At 44.0% G+C, this 17,093-nt stretch overlaps 1 protein-coding gene across 2 annotated transcripts in view; it reads right to left on the minus strand.

The window, feature by feature from the left end:
• Window positions 1-872: 872 nt before the first annotated feature.
• DGKK (diacylglycerol kinase kappa) overlaps window positions 873-17,093 on the minus strand; it is a gene marked incomplete at both ends in the record, with an annotated part of 169,913 nt that continues 153,692 nt past the window's right edge. For both annotated transcript variants that reach the window (XM_079727400.1, XM_079727399.1), the window contains 11 exons: window positions 873-952; window positions 2,226-2,349; window positions 4,014-4,124; window positions 8,276-8,362; window positions 9,384-9,525; window positions 10,090-10,250; window positions 11,436-11,570; window positions 11,918-12,031; window positions 12,669-12,776; window positions 13,052-13,148; window positions 15,473-15,580. In XM_079727400.1, the coding sequence (XP_079583526.1) occupies window positions 873-952; window positions 2,226-2,349; window positions 4,014-4,124; window positions 8,276-8,362; window positions 9,384-9,525; window positions 10,090-10,250; window positions 11,436-11,570; window positions 11,918-12,031; window positions 12,669-12,776; window positions 13,052-13,148; window positions 15,473-15,580 (1,267 nt within the window). The remainder of the gene's footprint in view (window positions 953-2,225; window positions 2,350-4,013; window positions 4,125-8,275; window positions 8,363-9,383; window positions 9,526-10,089; window positions 10,251-11,435; window positions 11,571-11,917; window positions 12,032-12,668; window positions 12,777-13,051; window positions 13,149-15,472; window positions 15,581-17,093) is intronic.

Consider the following 17,093-nt stretch of genomic DNA (forward strand, 5'->3'; position numbering starts at 1 on the left):
ATATATATATTTATATATATACATCTTTATATGTCTCTATACATAACTATACTGCAGCACAGCAGCAAAACATTTAGTTAAAAAATCCAGCAAGAATGCAGGCAAACACTCCATGGAGGCATGCAGGCTAGGATCAAGGCAGTAGGAGGGGAGCCTGTATGGTTGCCATAGGGGTGAGTTCCAACCAATGGGCCCACCCAGCCACCAGAGCACCACCTGGACATGTGCAAAGACATACATGCGCACATGGAAAAACAGAAAGGGTTTGCAGAGAGAGCAGTCACCACAAGAAAAGATTTCACATGGTCATTGTAAGAGGCAAGTGGACAAGCCCCCAGGACCTAGTTCTCATCTTAATAGGCCAACTAGGAGAGAACTCCTGAAGTCACAAGTTGCAATTGACAGGGATTGGGGGAGAAACACCACCAAGCCTGGCTGTCCTGACCCCTCTCCTCATCTCCCTGAGAGTATTTCTTTCATTCATTCCCTAGCATCAACAGTTTCTCTGCCAGTCAGAGGAAAACATTCCCCAACTCCCTGAAAAGGTGAACTCCCTTGAATCCTTTGTAGATCCCAGGCCATTCACAAAAAGCTTAGTTCAATTAAATACTGTAGTTGCTCAAGATGCATGAAGAGAAGGAGAACTGAACAAGACAACTCGGAACAAGAATCTTTGGCCAATGAGAAAATGTAAACCTCTAAGGAGACCTGATTGAGTCCAGGAAAAAAATGTATTAGTGTAAAGAATTGGAGGATCTTTCTTGGTGGTGCTCATGTTTGTTCTGAAATAATTTAGTCTAGCCTGTATTGAGGTTTCAAGAGTTTTTAGTAGAATCCTAAACGTTGTGAGTTCTCCTTCCAGCTTTCAAGGGTTATAGTTGAGATCCTGATGGTGTTGGAGGATCATCATCTTTTGCTTCACCTTCACGATGTCTGCGGTGCCACAAATTTCCTTTATAGAAAAAAAGCAAGTATAGAAATAATGAGGCTAGCGCATTGCCAGATGCCTAAATGTATGGACGCTAAAGAGAGCAAACAAAGAGTCCTTTAGGAGACAGTCTGGTTTGTTCCTATTGTACCAACCATTTTTAAGCCATCTTAGAAAACCAGCTGATGCCATGCAAGCCAAACACAAATGGGATGAGTTCTCAGAACCTGATAATCCATGAAATTGCTATTGACCCTTTCAGAGTCTTCAGAAAGACTCTCAAGCACCATGGGTCTCCCAACTGGCAGATTCTTAGGGACTCAAACCAGTTGGACCAAACACAACTTGGTCCAGGAGATTCTCTCTTGGCATCTGTATGAAGTCTCAGTTCCTCAAAAAAAAACAAAACAAACTGCCACCCTCCATCCCTTTCCCCCCATGTCCACTATGGTCATCTCTCTCAAGCTTCCAGGTCATCTAGGCTCAGAATTTAGGAGAGACCATTGACATCAGAATTGGCATAACCGACAATTCTAAGGGAACCTTCTTTTGAGCCCCACTGATATATCAAGAACATTTAAGTCCAATTCTGAAGAAGGGGTGGAACCAAAATTCAAATAATGAAACAAATTTTGCATTTCCAGGGATTTACTATAACAGATAAAGAATAAGAGTGTTTAGATAGGTCATGGAACCTGTTCCTGACCCTGTAGGTGCCCAGCACTGACACCCCCAACCCATCGCAAATAATAGTGCTTTCTGGAGCAGGACCAAAAGCTTGTAGTTGTATTTGACTGGGAAATAGATCTAAATATGACTGTTTTGCCATACTTTATCCACTGAGGAAAGGAATGGGTCAAGCAGAAAGGTAACTGGCTGTTCTTATTTTTCTCTTCAGCTGTTTATATCACAAAGCAAGGTTGCCTCTCAGGTTCTCTCCCTGTCAGTATCCATATATCACTTTCTTTGTTCTTTAAGGAGCTTTTTTTTTTTTTTTTGGCTGTGCCGCGTGGCATGCGGTATCTTAGTTCCCCAACCAGTGATCGAACCCGTGACCCTGCAGTGGAACCGTGGAGTCCTAACCACTGGATGGCCAGGGAATTCCCTCCATATCACTTTCTAACTCACACCTTGTCCAAGAGACTGCTTGGCATCCCCTAAGGTTGGCTTCCAGCCGGCCACCTCCTCCATCACCACTGTACCCGTGCACATTTCTAATGTGAGCTTCAGGTCTTTGGGAAGTACTCAGGCTGCTGGGGAATTCTTTATGACCTCAATGCCTGTGGGAGAAACTTACCAATAAAACCCTGGATGCCTTGGCCTGATTTAGGTTTGTCTTCCTCTTCTGGCTTCTTCTTCCCCAATTTGGGGAACTTAACTTTCAATCTGAGGCTTCTACTGTCAGTGTCTGAAGACTTTTCCTGGCAAACCACAACAAGAGGAAGATCAAAATGTTACTTGCCTAATAGTCAGAAACAATTCCTAGAGGCCTGGCAAGGTGGTGAACAAGGATGGCTGCAAGAAGCAGGCAGATCTGCTATCTATCCAGGTATGGGAGATACCCCTACTCACTAGTCTTGTGCCCTAGAAGGCACCTGATCTTTACCAAGATGCTACTCTGTGCCAGGTGCTTTGCTAAATGCTTTAATAAATGATCTCATATTAATAAATGCTCTTCTGAATTGCCTTTCAGAAGAAACCTAAAGGAAGGGCACAGGACCTTCCCTCGGAACCAAAGCTTTGGAAAGTCCAATGAATAATTGACTCTCCTTCTGCTTTTCCCCACCAAAATGGATCTGCGTCTTCTGTGGCCTTAAGGTGAGCAAGTTTGGTATCAAGTGAATGAGCAACATCTTCCTGCCTTTCTTTCAATCTACTCTGCCCTTCTTTAGAGCCTCACTTCTTCATCTTTATGGAAATGCTGAAGTCCAGAAAAGAGATTATGCCTAGGCCAGGAAGACTCTCATATTGAGACCTCAGAGCATGGACTGTTTGTTTCATTTCTCTCAATATCCAGTCTGTTTGCCTGGGTCAGGAGCTTGGTGCAAGATAGCTGAACTGAGTAGGAAGGGGGTGCTACAAGAGTTTGCTTTCTTTTCTGCATAAGAGCTTGTTTTTCTTCCCCAGGGGGCTACTGGTCAAGAGCAGCAAAGGCATATGAGAAAGTTATTAAATCCTTTAAGACCTGAATTTGCCTATGGCTTTTTCTCTTAAATGGTAGTCCAATTGCTGCACAAGTCCAAACATGCTTGTATGGCTTGCTCACATGCATATAACTGGTGTATGAAGCCAGAAAACAGGCATAATGAATAGGAGAACCAAGGATTCCTACAGTTGAAGTGAGCAGTTCCATGGTGGAGAAATTTAAAGAAAAACACTGTCAGACCATAAAAGGTATAATTTAGCTGGTGATAGGTGGACATCTTTGAGTCATTTGATTTATGAAATGGGACTATTTTTCAATCTCAGGAGAGCACTCAGAATTGTCAAAAAATGATGACATCCCCACAGCTATATTATAGCCACAGCTGCCATGCTTGATTTTCTTTTAAGCCACACACCTGCTAGGGGAAAGCATTGAGATAGCCTACTTTCCTCCCAGAGTGGGAGGGACAGAAAGCAGCAAGGAGAGGTGATATTTGGTAGATTTAACCACCAGTATGGCCTGGGCACCAACCATTTAGAAGAGATGTTGACTCTAAACACCTGGTATTGGCCATAATGGTATGTACCAGACAAAATTCAGTCCCAGCAGCAGGTACTGAGCAGGGGAGGGGAATTGCAGCCAGGAGAACAGCACAGAAAAAGACCATTCTTGCTTATTCTTTCCCAATCTTCTGCTACAGAGTGGTTCTTCTTTCTGGTTATGTTCTCATGGTCATCTAGTTTTTCAGTGTGCCTTCTGCCTTGTCCTATATACTTATGGTGAGGACAAAGGAGGAGGAGGCTCCATTAAACTCAAGCTGAAAGCCACTACTGGCCTCCCTATGCTACATAAGTCACTGTGTCCTGGCCCACACTGGAAGGCAAAGCACCAAGGAAGAATCCCTCTTCCCCTTTATTTCCCAATCCACAGGTCACATACCTCTGGAGAAAGGATTGAATTCATCCAGTCAATCTCAGATAGCTTTTCAAACTCCTTATTCATGGCATCCAGGGAAGTTTGCAGTGTGGCCTCATACTCAGCATTTCTCAGCTGGTGAAGACAGGAAAAAGAGTGAGTATCCAATGCCTAGCACCCTACCTTCATAGACTCTTACTTCTCCCCAACTCCCAGTCCCTGCTAGTGGCCATGAGACCACAGGGTGCCAACTTATATCTCCTTTGGCTCATGGTGTCAGTGGAAAGTATAGCCAGCTCTTTACTTTCTCAATAGGGAGATCCAGGAGACAATCAATCAGACAGTGATGCTTTCCTTAGGACTTGGCATGCTCACAGTTTGGCAAGCAGAGGGGCCCTTTGACCAGTATCAATTAACGCTGAGTTGTACCCCTATAGCTTAGGGTCCAGGATAAGGGTCCTACCCTTGACCCTCAAGCCCCTGGAGATATCTAAGTGTCCCCCTAATAATAGCTACCAATTTTTGAGCAAATACTATATGCCAGGCACTGTGCATACATAGTTTCATCCCATCTTCCCAATAGCTTGATAATACCTTACAAAGTACTATTGTTCTCATTTTATATGTGGGAAAACAGACTCAAAGAAGTTTAGTGCTCAAGATCACATGACTAGACAGAAACCCAGATCTATTCAACTCTATAGCCTACCCTCTATACCACACCATCCCAGAAAGGGTATGTGGGGTGGCCAGATGCTGGGGTGGGGGGAATCTTTATTACACAGTTACCATAATTTAAAGGCTGCTTTGTGAAGCAAGGGGAGGGCTAGAGAGAGATTGGGTCAAATTTTCCCTTCCTGGCAAAGAGGGTCTGCCTCCCCAGGCTGTGCTTTTAGCCCCTAGCTATTCACTCTTAGTGAATGATGGCTTGTCCCATGGGTTTAGGAAACAAAGCTCAAGCATTCCCTAGTAACTCCCAGCACCCACAGGATGAACTCTGTATGCTCCATGGGAGAGTTAAAATAGATTATTCTGGGACCATCTCCAACTCAGAAGAACCAAGTTCTAAACCAACAACATAAGTGAGATAGTTCATGTTCCATTAAATAGTGAGCTGGGAGAACAGATGCATGCTGATATCATCAGTTCTGACATGCTTTCCAGCCCACCTAATTTGGCTTCATCTCTCCTCTCTGGCATGCGCTCTACTTTCAATCTGGCACTTATGTGGCTTCTTGCTGTGCATGGGCCAGCCTTAAGTGGAACCCTGCCAACTGTCACAAATGGGTGGCAGGTGAATGAGTGAGGGATGGGATTGGAGGTTATGACCAATCAGGATGGGATATGAGAGGGGAACAAGTCATGTTGACAAATAATCTCTTGCTTTTGCTTTACAACGAATGATTTAGGACAGTACAAAGTAGCCCAGATGCACAGGACACGTGTGTGTACATGGTGGTGGGATGGGGAACAGTGGTGTCAAGTAGAAATGGCCATCACTTCAAGGTAAGGGGGAAAGGGGAAGGGATTCTTAGGGGCATACTTACCAGCAGTGCTCAAAAGGGATTTGATAGTCAAACCCAAAGCCACAGAGAAGAAAGAGGAATTGGGGTCTTAGAAAATGATTCCTAATCATAATAGGAGAGGAATAAAATGGCTTCCTAATGACTTCCTATTTGGCACCTAGAGACTCGGGCTCTGAAAAATAGTATATGGTTGGGCCTGAATCTTATGCTCTGTTCTCTTGTCCTTCTGGCTTCAATAGAGACCTTGTTCAGGACTCTTCTCTGAGATAAATGTGCAAACTGACTCAGGGGACTTTGTTGCTCACTTCCTGGTTTCTGTTCTAACACATCACTAAGCCAGTTTGCCACATAAGGGAAGTGGGAGTTACTGGGTGGGATTTTCTTCATCAAAAGGCTACATCCTGGGCTTCTCTGGCGGCGCAGTGGTTGAGAGTCCGTCTGCTGATGCAGGGGACACGGGTTCGTGCCCCGGTCCAGGAAGACCCCACATGCCGTGGAGCGGCTGGGCCCGTGAGCCATGGCCGCTGAGCCTGCGCGTCTGGAGCCTGTGCTCCACAACGGGAGAGGCCACAACAGTGAAAGGCCTGTGTACCGCAAAAAAAAAAAAAAAAAAACAGGCTACATCCCTCTCCCAACACTGACTGTTCTCCTCCTTCAAGGGGAGGAATAACAACATTCAAATGAAATAAGCCTGGACTTCCCCGGTGGCGCAGTGGTTAAGAATCCGCCTCCCAATGCAGGGGACACGGGTTCGAGCCCTGGTCCGGGAAGATCTCATAAGCCGTGGAGCAACTAAGCCTGTGCGCCACAACTACTGAGGCTGCATGCTGCAACTACTGAAGCCTGCATGCCTAGAGCCCGTGCTCCACAAGAAGAGAAGCCACCACAATGAGAAGCCTGTGCACTGTAATGAAGAGTAGCCCCCACTCGCCACAACTAGAGAAAGCCTGCATGCAGCAACAAAGACCCAATGCAGCCAAAATAAATAAATTAAATAAAAATAAATTTTAAAAAATGAAATAAGGCTTACATCCATGCCACCTCTGTGATATGGCCTTTCTGGAGATACATGGTCATTCTTAGCGGCCGTTTGCACCCAGGTCTCATTTGGATGTATGTATGTGTGGGGAGGGTCCTTACCAGGTTCTATATTAAGTGTGATATGTGCTCAATTTGGGTTGTTGGCTGGCACAAACCAATTTTCATGAGTCCATGAGCCTCAAGAAAGCCTGAGTGGCAATAAGAGGCCAAGCTCCTGTATTTCCTGCTGCCCAAATTGGCAAGGCCATTGAGCTCTGCCTATATATAGAAGGTACTTCTGTTGCTGTCGCTGAAGGCTGAAAGACTCTAGCCTGGGGCTCAGATGCTGGGACAGCCTGGCCTGACTGCCTTAACCACTCTTACACCTGTGCAGTGTGCCAGTTAGATGTGCAAATGGAAAAGGGGAAGTGGCTGCACTTCTTGCAAAAATCAACTCAGAGGCCCTTCTTCAAATAAATCTTAATTAGATGAGAGGCAAGAACAGTACCTTCCTAGGGGCCTTAGCAGCAAATCTCAAAGTGGAGTGGTCATGATCAGTTGACTCATTAAAGCACACTCACCAGGTGTGCCCATGGGCTTTGCATTATGAGAAACAGCAACTCTTCCTGTAGCTCAAAAACTGAGCCTCAGTCCATTTTCCCTAACACTAATAAAATCTACCATCTGTCAAGCTGCTAGGAAGAGCTAGGCACATAATATACAGTAGTTTGTTTATTCCTCACAACAACCTGGACAGGTAGAGATTTTAATTCCTATTTTGTAGGTAGGGAAACTGAGACCCAGAGAGGTGAAGTTACTTCACATACCTACTGTTAAGGATTCATTTGTGACCCCTCCAAAAAGATATCTTGAAATCCTAACCCTCAGTACCTCAATTTTTTGGAAATAGGGTCATTGCACATGTAATTATTAAGATGAGATCATTGGTCTGGTCTGGACTCTGGATTAGGGTGGGACCTGATCCGGTAAGACTGGTATCCTTTAAGGAGATGGCCATGGGAAGACAGAGAGACACAGGGAGAGCACCATGTGAATATGGAGGATTGGAGTAATGCATCTACAAGCCAAGGAACACAGCAAAGATTGCCAGCAAGTCACCGGAAGCTAGGAAGAGTCAAGGAAGTATTTCCCTACAGGTTTCAGAAGGAACATGGCCCTGCTGACACCTTGATTTCAGGCTTCTAGCCTACAGAACTGTGAGACAATAAAGTTCTGTTGTCCTAAGTCACCCAGGTTTTAGTACTTTGTTACAGCAGCCTTAGGAAAGTAATATAGCTAGTAATTGGCAGATTTGGGATTTGAACTCAGGGACCCCCAACTTTTCCCACTACTCCTTACTGTCTTTCCACATGGTGAGAGATGTATGTGGAAACTTGGGAGATGCAGAGCAGCTCAAAAGAGCTCACCCTTTTCTACTGAAACTATATTAGGTATGATGAGAAAATGCTGCTTTTGTTTGGCCTGGTCTGTACCCAGGAGACATTTGCCAAAGGAGATAGACTTTTCTTCAAGGATATGGTAGTCCCTATAGATTCGCATAACTTATAAAATGACACGATCAATGACAACTCTGGGTGAAGATGACACAGCAAGGACTGCCAGGTAAGCACCTGGCCAAAATGCTCCTACATGTCTTCCAATGCCCTAGAACCAAGCACAGGCTGTGACCAAATTCAGATGGGATACTTTGCCCTCCCTGTTCCAACCCCATCCACTCACCAAGTTTTCATCCAGGAAAGCTTTGGTGTCATCGTAGAGCCCTTTAAGACTAAATGTAACATCTACTGCGTCATTTCTGGTTAGAGTCTGAGAGGAGAAGAAAGGAAAAGAAAGGAAGGGAAAGGACAAAGACAGAGGAGTCGGTTAGTAAGCATGCAGCTGGCTTCTCTGTGGGAAGGTAGGAGCAGGCTAGTAGGATGTGGCTATAAGTGAAAAAGTAATATTCACAATATAGCACAACTAGTAGTTCAGCATGGGCACCTACCAGTCAAAACTGATGCCAGCTATCAACTACCAGTACAGCTGTATTGGTGTGTTGTATGCTGTGGCACAGTACAACTTGGCATTTGGCGTCACTGATTGAGTGCTATGGGTATAGGGAAACAGGGAATATGCAAACCAGATAGTAAGTTTGAGGCCACTCGTTGCCACTTGGCTAAAGCCACCTTTCCCATGGTACATGAAGTTAGGCCTAACCATCTGTCTTCTTGAAACTCTAGGCCTGGAGCTCCAGGCCTCTTCCAACTAAGATCCGGCCCCAAATAAATAGGTAACCTACATTTTAGGAGGCCCTGACCCTGTATATGGCCCCTTTGTATTGTTTGCCTAGCACTAAAGTTACTTTTTAAAAGCATCACTTAAAAATGTTCTGCAAGTGGGTAAAGTCACAGGATGGCACATTTAACATCAAGAATCTAATCTAGATCTTCCCCTCAAGAGGAAAACCAAGGCAGCCTGGAGCACAAGTTTCAATGACAAGTGTCACCTTAACAGGTTATATAGGGATCCACATAGAATGAGGAAGGGCCTAAGCCAAGTTCCTCTCCATTCTCAGGCTATTTCTCCTTGAGGCCAGTGTGGTAGATAGCTATCAGGCTGATGAAATCGGCTATGGGATTCTCCCAGTAATCACTCTGGACCAGTAACCATTCTCCCAGTAACCATTCTCCCAGTAACAAGTCAAGCAATATCTGCCTCCCCCTCTACTCTATCCATCAGTTTCCTGTCATGTCATTTGCCCAGTTTCTCTACCCAGCCTCCAGCTCTCCTTCCTTCCCTGTCCTATTTGGTTTGACTCCTTTCCTTCATCTGTCCCTTCCCCCCTTACCTCAATGGGAGTGCAGGAAGCTGCACCTGCCTCATTGCTACTGTCTTGGTTGTAAAATATATCATTCAGGATGTTAGCACTGGCATTCACAGAATCCATGAGGACAGACACATGCTGGTGGACCTTGCTCAGGTCAGTAAGTCTGTAATAAAGGACAGATAAATGAGTCTAGAGCTCTGAAGGATGTCTGGCCTGAGGTGCTGGTGAGGGTTGGAATTAAGGGTAAATTGTATTCTTTACTCTCTCCTGTTATTTCTTCTCATTTCTAGGGAGCCACCTATGCCAGAAAATGTTTCTACTCTTCTCTAGGTATTCACTTTTGTCCATCCTTGTCTCACCAGAATTAGATACTGGGTGCTTTGGGAGAGTGGGAGGCTAGAATAGAGGAAGGAGCTGACTCCAGAAAGTCTAAGGCCCTCCTGATATTTAAGGGCAAGGATAAGCATTTTTAGTCCTGTTGGGTCTGGGGCAGCAAGAGGAGATCAAAATTTATCTCTGGGCCCAATGGGAGAGGTCCAAGCTGGCTTACTGCTGACCACAAAGATTATTTCCTACCTAGAATTTCAGGGTCCCTGTCAATCCTCAGAGCTCTGAGCAATACTCCTTTCTGAGGCCAGGCTCTCCAGCAGCCAATAGATACAAGTTGGCTTCTTCTCCCTGTCTCTTCTTGGGATTCCCAGCCCTGTATCTGGGCCAGTCCACTTACCTGCTGATGAGGTTTTCTGCAAGCTGAGCTAAGTGCTGCATCTGGGCATACTCCTCATCAGAGAGGCTATCTTGAGATTCCTGGGAGTCCAGCTGGGGTTGAGAGGCAGCCTGGATTTCAGAATGCTTGCACTCCCACATTTTCATTGAGTTCTCAAAGTCCTGGCGATAAAGACAGTGGCAGAGCATAAAGATTGCTGTAGCTAAGATGGTATGTGACAGATCTGTCTGTGAGTCTGATATTTGTGGGTACTGTGGGGAAAGGGGAAAGAGGGCCTCATCCATTCCCCCATACACCTATCTCCACACCCATACATATGTCCAACATTTTATTCAATGTCTCTTTCATACTAAGCAGTTTTAGTTTTTTTGTTGTTGTTGTCGTTGTTGCTGTTACCATGCCAAGTCTTGGGACAACATACTTGAATCAGACAGATGTCTGCCTTCCAGAAGCTCCTATAGGTAGGTATCATGATCAATAAGAAAGTGGAGCCCTTTTCAGCTCCCTTCTTTGCCAAATCTAGGCAATATATTCTGATGGATTTTAGAGCTAGACATATCTCATTTAATTTTGAATTGTGCTTCTGTCATTGACTAGTTGCGTGACCTTTAGCAAAGTATTTAACCTCTATGGTCCTCATTTTCCTCACCTGTAAAATGGGAATAAGTGTATCTACCTCATAGGATTGTTGAGAGGACCTACTTGAGAGAATATATGTAAAGTGCCCAACACAAAGTAGGTAGTTTATAAACTAGACATCCCATCCCTTCTCTATTGCTGGGTCTACGGACTGTCCACAGGCCAGAGTGGAAGAAAGCCTCTAAGCATTGAACATCTGTTTAATACTGGCTCCTTTCTAGCTTTAGGTGGTTTAGCTTAGGTGAGTGACATTTGTGAATGCAGTATTTTAAGACGCCTTAGAGGAACCTAAAGACCATATTCAATGAAGACTCTCTTGTTGAAGGAGCAGATTTCTCCATAACCACCTGAGGCCTTTAACTCTGTGCAGTGGAGGGAGGACTACAACTTTGTGGAAAACTACAGAAGGGAGCTTCTTGTCTCACTCTCTTGGACAGTGCTTTGCAAGTGTCTATGTATATCAGAATGTCTCAGGGAGCCTGTCTGCAAATGCAAGTTCCCAGGAAATACCCATCTCCATTCTGATGCAGTGGGCCTGTGTGGGGCCCAGGAATGTGCATTTCTAACAAGCACCCAAGGTGACTCTGAGATAAGTATCACGCAGACCTCTCTTTAAGGAATTCTGCCTGACTGGAAGTATTCAGTACTCAAGTGATAGCTATAGATGAGACAACGTAGGAGCCCCAGATGAGCCTTTCCCTTCTTACCCGATCTCTTGTCAGCATCTGGGCAGTGTTCTTGTATCTAATCTTGATAAGGCCTGGCCTCTGAATCCAGGCCTCCCCATCCACCTGCACTGGGATACCTTCTTCACCATTGATGGTTATCATCACCTCACGGCACTGCCAGAGAAGAGGAGGAGGGAGAATGGGGGAGAAAAATGAGGTAACGACTGTAGACCAATCTGATAATCTCACAGTCATGGCCTAAATGTGTATCTGAACAGGACTGGCAAAAATGTGAATCAGATTGTCCCAGGGAGGAAACACATGTTTGCTATGGGCTTTTTGCTCCTTTGGTCCCTACCACCTCTGTTTCCAACTTCAGCCAGCACCTTGCTTCCCACCAGATAACCTGCTCCCTCCACCCTGTCATTCTTATACCTGGTTAATTCCTGAGACTACCCCACATCCTGGATTGTAGCCACAGAGCTCAAACCCTTTCTGGTGCCCACCAGGCCCGTGCCTACCTGGGCGATGCGATGATGATGCAGGTTGAGGATACGGGACATTGCCATCTGTACAGAACCAAAGATTGCCACTACCTCTAGCTTCCCATCATCTATTGCAGGAGCCTCATATTCCTGAGGAGGAAGAACTGTGTCACACATCTCACCCTTGAGAAACCACACCTTGCCTATCACAAGCAGGTATGCTTTGAAATCTCCTGGTGAGAATTTTTCTAGCTCATGAAGAGTGGAGAAACTACTACTTTATTAAAAGGAGAAGAATGAGGTCAGGAAGCCAACTTGGGAAAAGGGCACTGAGATAAATACTCAGTCTCTTTTGAGATCACAACTCTTAACTGGTTCTCTCCCTGTCCAATCTAGCATCATAAATCCCCAAGGCCAGTCCCACTGGTCTCATGGCCTTCTTGGGTGAGCTCAGACGAAAGGATTCATGGCCAATTTCTCAGGAGATTTTATTGAGAAAAGGGCATGGCCTAGGTAACCTTTCAAGGATCTTTCAAACGTGAGGAATGGAAAATTCAAAGTCCAGGCAACACTGAAGAATTTATCTGATCCTGAGGTTTTTGGTTGATTCTTGTGCTCTGGGGTGGTAATTGCCTTAAAAAAAAAACCCTCATCATACAGCTGCTGCCAATAAAGGTCCCCAGCCCACCTCCTCTTCCCCTACACTCCAGTCAGTTCAACTCTCCTTTCTGATAGACTTTAGAGGGGTCAAGCCTTTCTTCCTCCCTGTTCCTTGTTCCATACTCACTGTGGTAGCTGTGCTGCTTCCCCAAAAGTTGACGCCTCCAGCATAGCTGGTAATGTTGAGCACTACAATGCCTTGCAGGTTTGGCAAGGAGATGGCTTCTCCATCACACTGAAAGAAAAGAGTAGCCCTTATTGGCTGGCTCTTCAGATACCAATGTGAAGGGCCATTTACAGAGATGGGGGAAGGGCTCTGTCTTCTCTTCATGCTATTATTTTCTTATCCATAAAATGGAAATCTATCTTCATGCTTTCCTCCCATGAGCAATGAGTGAGGATCAGAGTTAAAGCTTGGGAAGAACTAAGGATATAGAGGAAAGCTGATTCCCAGGGTCATGATATTTCCTTTCTTCATGCCCAGGAAGGATCACCCTCTTTTCCACTAACCTCCAGGTGCACTCGTTCTTCCAGTTTCCTGTAAGAGCGCTGAAAAAGTTCCTTGCTTCCCAGAAGGCCATACCACATCTTGTTCTTAAGGCGGCTACTACAGGGAGATAAGTGTAGAGAAAGGTAGTCAGAGGGTGAATAATATAAAGATAAGTGGATGAAGAAAAGTAAGAGGAGACACCATCTTATTCGTCAAGTGCCTTCTTATAGAGAGGAGTCATGTTTAATGGTAACTGGACACAAGAGGGAACGCTAGGATAGTGTTACTGGTATCCTTATGTGAACACCAGTTGCAACGAGTTCCTGGGTCTTCTTGAGGCATCAGCATCCCATTGATTTGTCACTTTTACTTGCTTCTGATATTGGTTCAGGCTTGGAAGAGACAGGCTATATTTAGAAAGTAAGGCTCATAAAAAGCTGTGAGCATAACTAGCTAGTACACATCAGCTACCCTGGCAAGTGCCACTCTGGGAGCTCAAGATTTCAGCCACTTGGAATCAATTTCATTTGAAACATGTGACTCTAGACTGCAGTTTCTTTTTTTTTTTTTTTTTTTTTTGCAGTACGCGGGCCTCTCACTGTTGTGGCCTCTCCCGTTGCGGAGCACAGGCTCCGGACGCGCAGGCTCAGCGGCCATGGCTCACGGGCCCAGCCGCTCCGCGGCATGTGGGATCCTCCCGGACCGGGGCACGAACCCGTGTCCCCTGCATCGGCAGGCGGACTCTCAACCACTGCGCCACCAGGGAAGCCCACTGCAGTTTCTTTGAAGCATAACTTTTCTGGCAAAGTGGAGGGATTTCCAAGAGCTGTATATCAAACACTTAATTCAATGCTACAGAATAGAAATAAGCTTACTAGGAAGACTGTAGAGTAGGAGCCAGTGAAGAGAATATGGGACAGGCAAGGATATTAGGAGACTTGTGGTGGAGGTGGGAAGGACAAGATCCTGTTGACTATAGAGTCTCTGATAAAAACAGGCAGGGTACTTAACAATCACTAGAAAGGCTTGATAGAGTTTACTGTGAGCTTTTAAAGTAGAGCCACAGAAATGAGCCACCACAGGGCATGGGTTTTGAAATGTAAGATGGCTAGCACATAGCACAAAATTATTTGCACTCTGTTTTAAACCATAAGTTCTCTGGGCACTTCAGTTTCCTTATCTATTAAAAATTGGAGTTTGGTTATATGGAAATGCAAAATACCTAGAACAGCCAAAACAATTCTGAAAAAAGAACAAAGTTGGAGGACTTTCATCTCCCAATTTCAAAACTTACTATAAAGCTACAGTTATCAAGACAGCACGGTGCTTGCACAGGATAGACACATAGATCAATGGAACGTAGGTGAGAGTCTAGGAAAAAAACCCTTACATTTATGGTCAACTGATTTTCAACAAAGGTGCCAACACAATTCATTGGGGGAAAGGATAGTTTTAAAAAGTGGTGCTGTGGTAAATGGATATCCATGTGCAAAAAGATGAACTCAGATTCTTACCTAATACCATACATAAAAAGTAACTCAAAACAGATCATAGACTTAAATGTAAGAGCAAAATCAAAAATTTTGGAAGAAAACAGCAAATTTTTAAGATCTTGGGTTAGGCAAAGATTTCTTAAACATGGCATCAAAAGCATGGTCTGTAAAAACAATTGATCAATTGGAACTCATCAAAATTCAAACCTTTTGTATTTCAAAAGAGACCATTAAAAATGAAAAGACAAGCAATAATAACAAAAAAGACAAGCAACTGGGAAGCAATATTTGCAAGACACAGCTGATAAAGTACTTGTTCCTCAGCCCAGGCCTGCTCTGAGAAAGAAGTTCTGGTGGCAGGTGGGCAGGGGGTGATGATGATGGGTGGAGGGTGTGCTTCTTTTTACTCGTAATTTCAATTTACCACAAGAACTCTGAGGCTGCCTTAGTGTATGCCTGTAGTACAAAGGTACCAGAAGGTGCCAAGCAGACCAAACAAGATGGGGTAAAATCAGTAGGTCCTGGGGAACCAAGTTAGGAACACTAAGAACCAGTAGGGCGATCTTTGATACTTTGCAGCCTTGCCAAGCAAGAACAGACCTAAAACCACTACTAGGACCTCATCAAGTTCTTGGAGACAGAACAAAGATAGGCAATTGGCTGAATTGAGTCAATGTAATCTGTTTTCAGTAACAGTAACACAGTTAGCTGAACACAGGTCAAGACTATGAAAGCAACTCCAAGTTCAGGATGCCAGTGCAGCGTCATCACAGATTTGGTCAATATTTGGGGAAAGCTATCCCACTAGACTAACCTTGAGACTAATGTGTTTTACTTCCAAAGGACGGACTCTTTCTGTTTCTTGTCTGTGAGGTAGGGGATGTGGGAATACATGTGTATATTATGATTGTGTGTTTGTATGTAGGGAGGAGAGTTTCTTTTCCTTACTTGTATTGTCCTGGGTGTTCATCTCTTCTGGTGTTGAATTCCAGAGAAATTTTAGCATCTAGTCCAATTCCAAAATAGTTGTTCATGACACACCTTTCTTTGAAGCGTCTGAAATTAGCCAAACGGAAGAAGAGAATAGACACTGGTGCAGGAAAGAAGTGCTGTTATCATTAGGCTGCAGACTTTATCTGCATGATCAACAACCACTGAGGGAAGTCCCCCTCTACACTGCGCACAAGGCTTAATATTCTTGAGAGGCACATGTAGATGTCCTATTGTGTTAACAACTAACTTGTTAGCTGTAAGAGAGGACACCCAGCCAGTTGGGCGGATTCAGTGGAATTGGGGTTCATAATAAAGAAGTCATCTTTGGAGGCTGTCAGATATGAGTGGCCATTATCTTCTCCACATAAAATAAAGGGAAATAAGAGTCATTGACTTATTCCCATAAAGAAAGAACATTTAAGTATCTCAGATAAAAATATATGATGAGAGAAAAGTTTGTATTACTGTTTCCAGATGTGTCTGAACTCCTTTGTAGTACTTTCACATCAAAGGGCAAAGTGACCACACACTTGAAGGAAAAAAAACTGATAAAAGAGGGTAGATATATATACAACAACAACAACAACAACAACAACAAAACCAAGCAGTTTGTTTTATTCTTCTGCATCCATCCGTTAAAACCAGTGGTGTGCTGGAGCCAGTTCATACCAGTTTATGTAAGTTGATTATGCCTATAATCCCCAACTCTGCATTCAATGACATTATATCAGTAGCTTGAAATAGGCCATGATGGAAGGGTTTACACCAGGAATAAATCAGGGCTTTCCTCCCCTCAGAGAGCTGGTTGTTAAACATTTTCCAGCACACCATTGATCAAAACTCATTATGTAGGTCCACTGAGGCCTCATATATGAGCTTAAGCCAATGGTAAAGTGGAGGGGAATGGGAGTTGAATATAGGAATAAATGGGAAGCTGCAGAAAACTTAAATAATTGCTAGCTGTGACTTTCTTTTGAGAAACTGAAAATAGGTACAATTTAGCTACTTAACCACAGATTTTTTTTTTATTCATTACTAAACTGACCCTACATCTCTCACATGAGATTTGTCTTCCTTGACCACAGTCCAGAAATTGGGGATTCTCTAACTGATGTAACTGATTTTCTTAATGGAACTCAAAATGAGTGAGTGTGATGGAACTTGGCTACTGGGAATATTCTAAAGAGGTAGGGCTATTGAGACCGATGTCTTTAGATTTGCTAGCTAGTCCCCTAAATGCCCACTTACTTCTTAGCAACTCCAATCATTTACTATTAAAGGCAACAGTGAAAAACAGGTTCTTTGAAATGAAATGAAGTTGTTTTAATAAAAAAATAATAATAACAACTGTAACACATATAGCACCTAACTATGGGTACCAAACGCTGCCCAATGCAAGTACTTTGGATATATAAACTCAATAAATACAGCAAACCTATCTATCTGGCAAGTTCTACAATTATCTCCATTTTATACATGAGGAAACTGAGGTTTGGTTGAATTACTTGTGTAAGGTCACACAACTAGTAAGTAGAGTCAGCATTTGACTGTGGGTATCTTTAGACTATTCTCTTAA

Source organism: Hyperoodon ampullatus (assembly GCF_949752795.1).
Source record: "Hyperoodon ampullatus genome assembly, chromosome: X".
NCBI lineage: Eukaryota > Metazoa > Chordata > Mammalia > Artiodactyla > Ziphiidae > Hyperoodon > Hyperoodon ampullatus.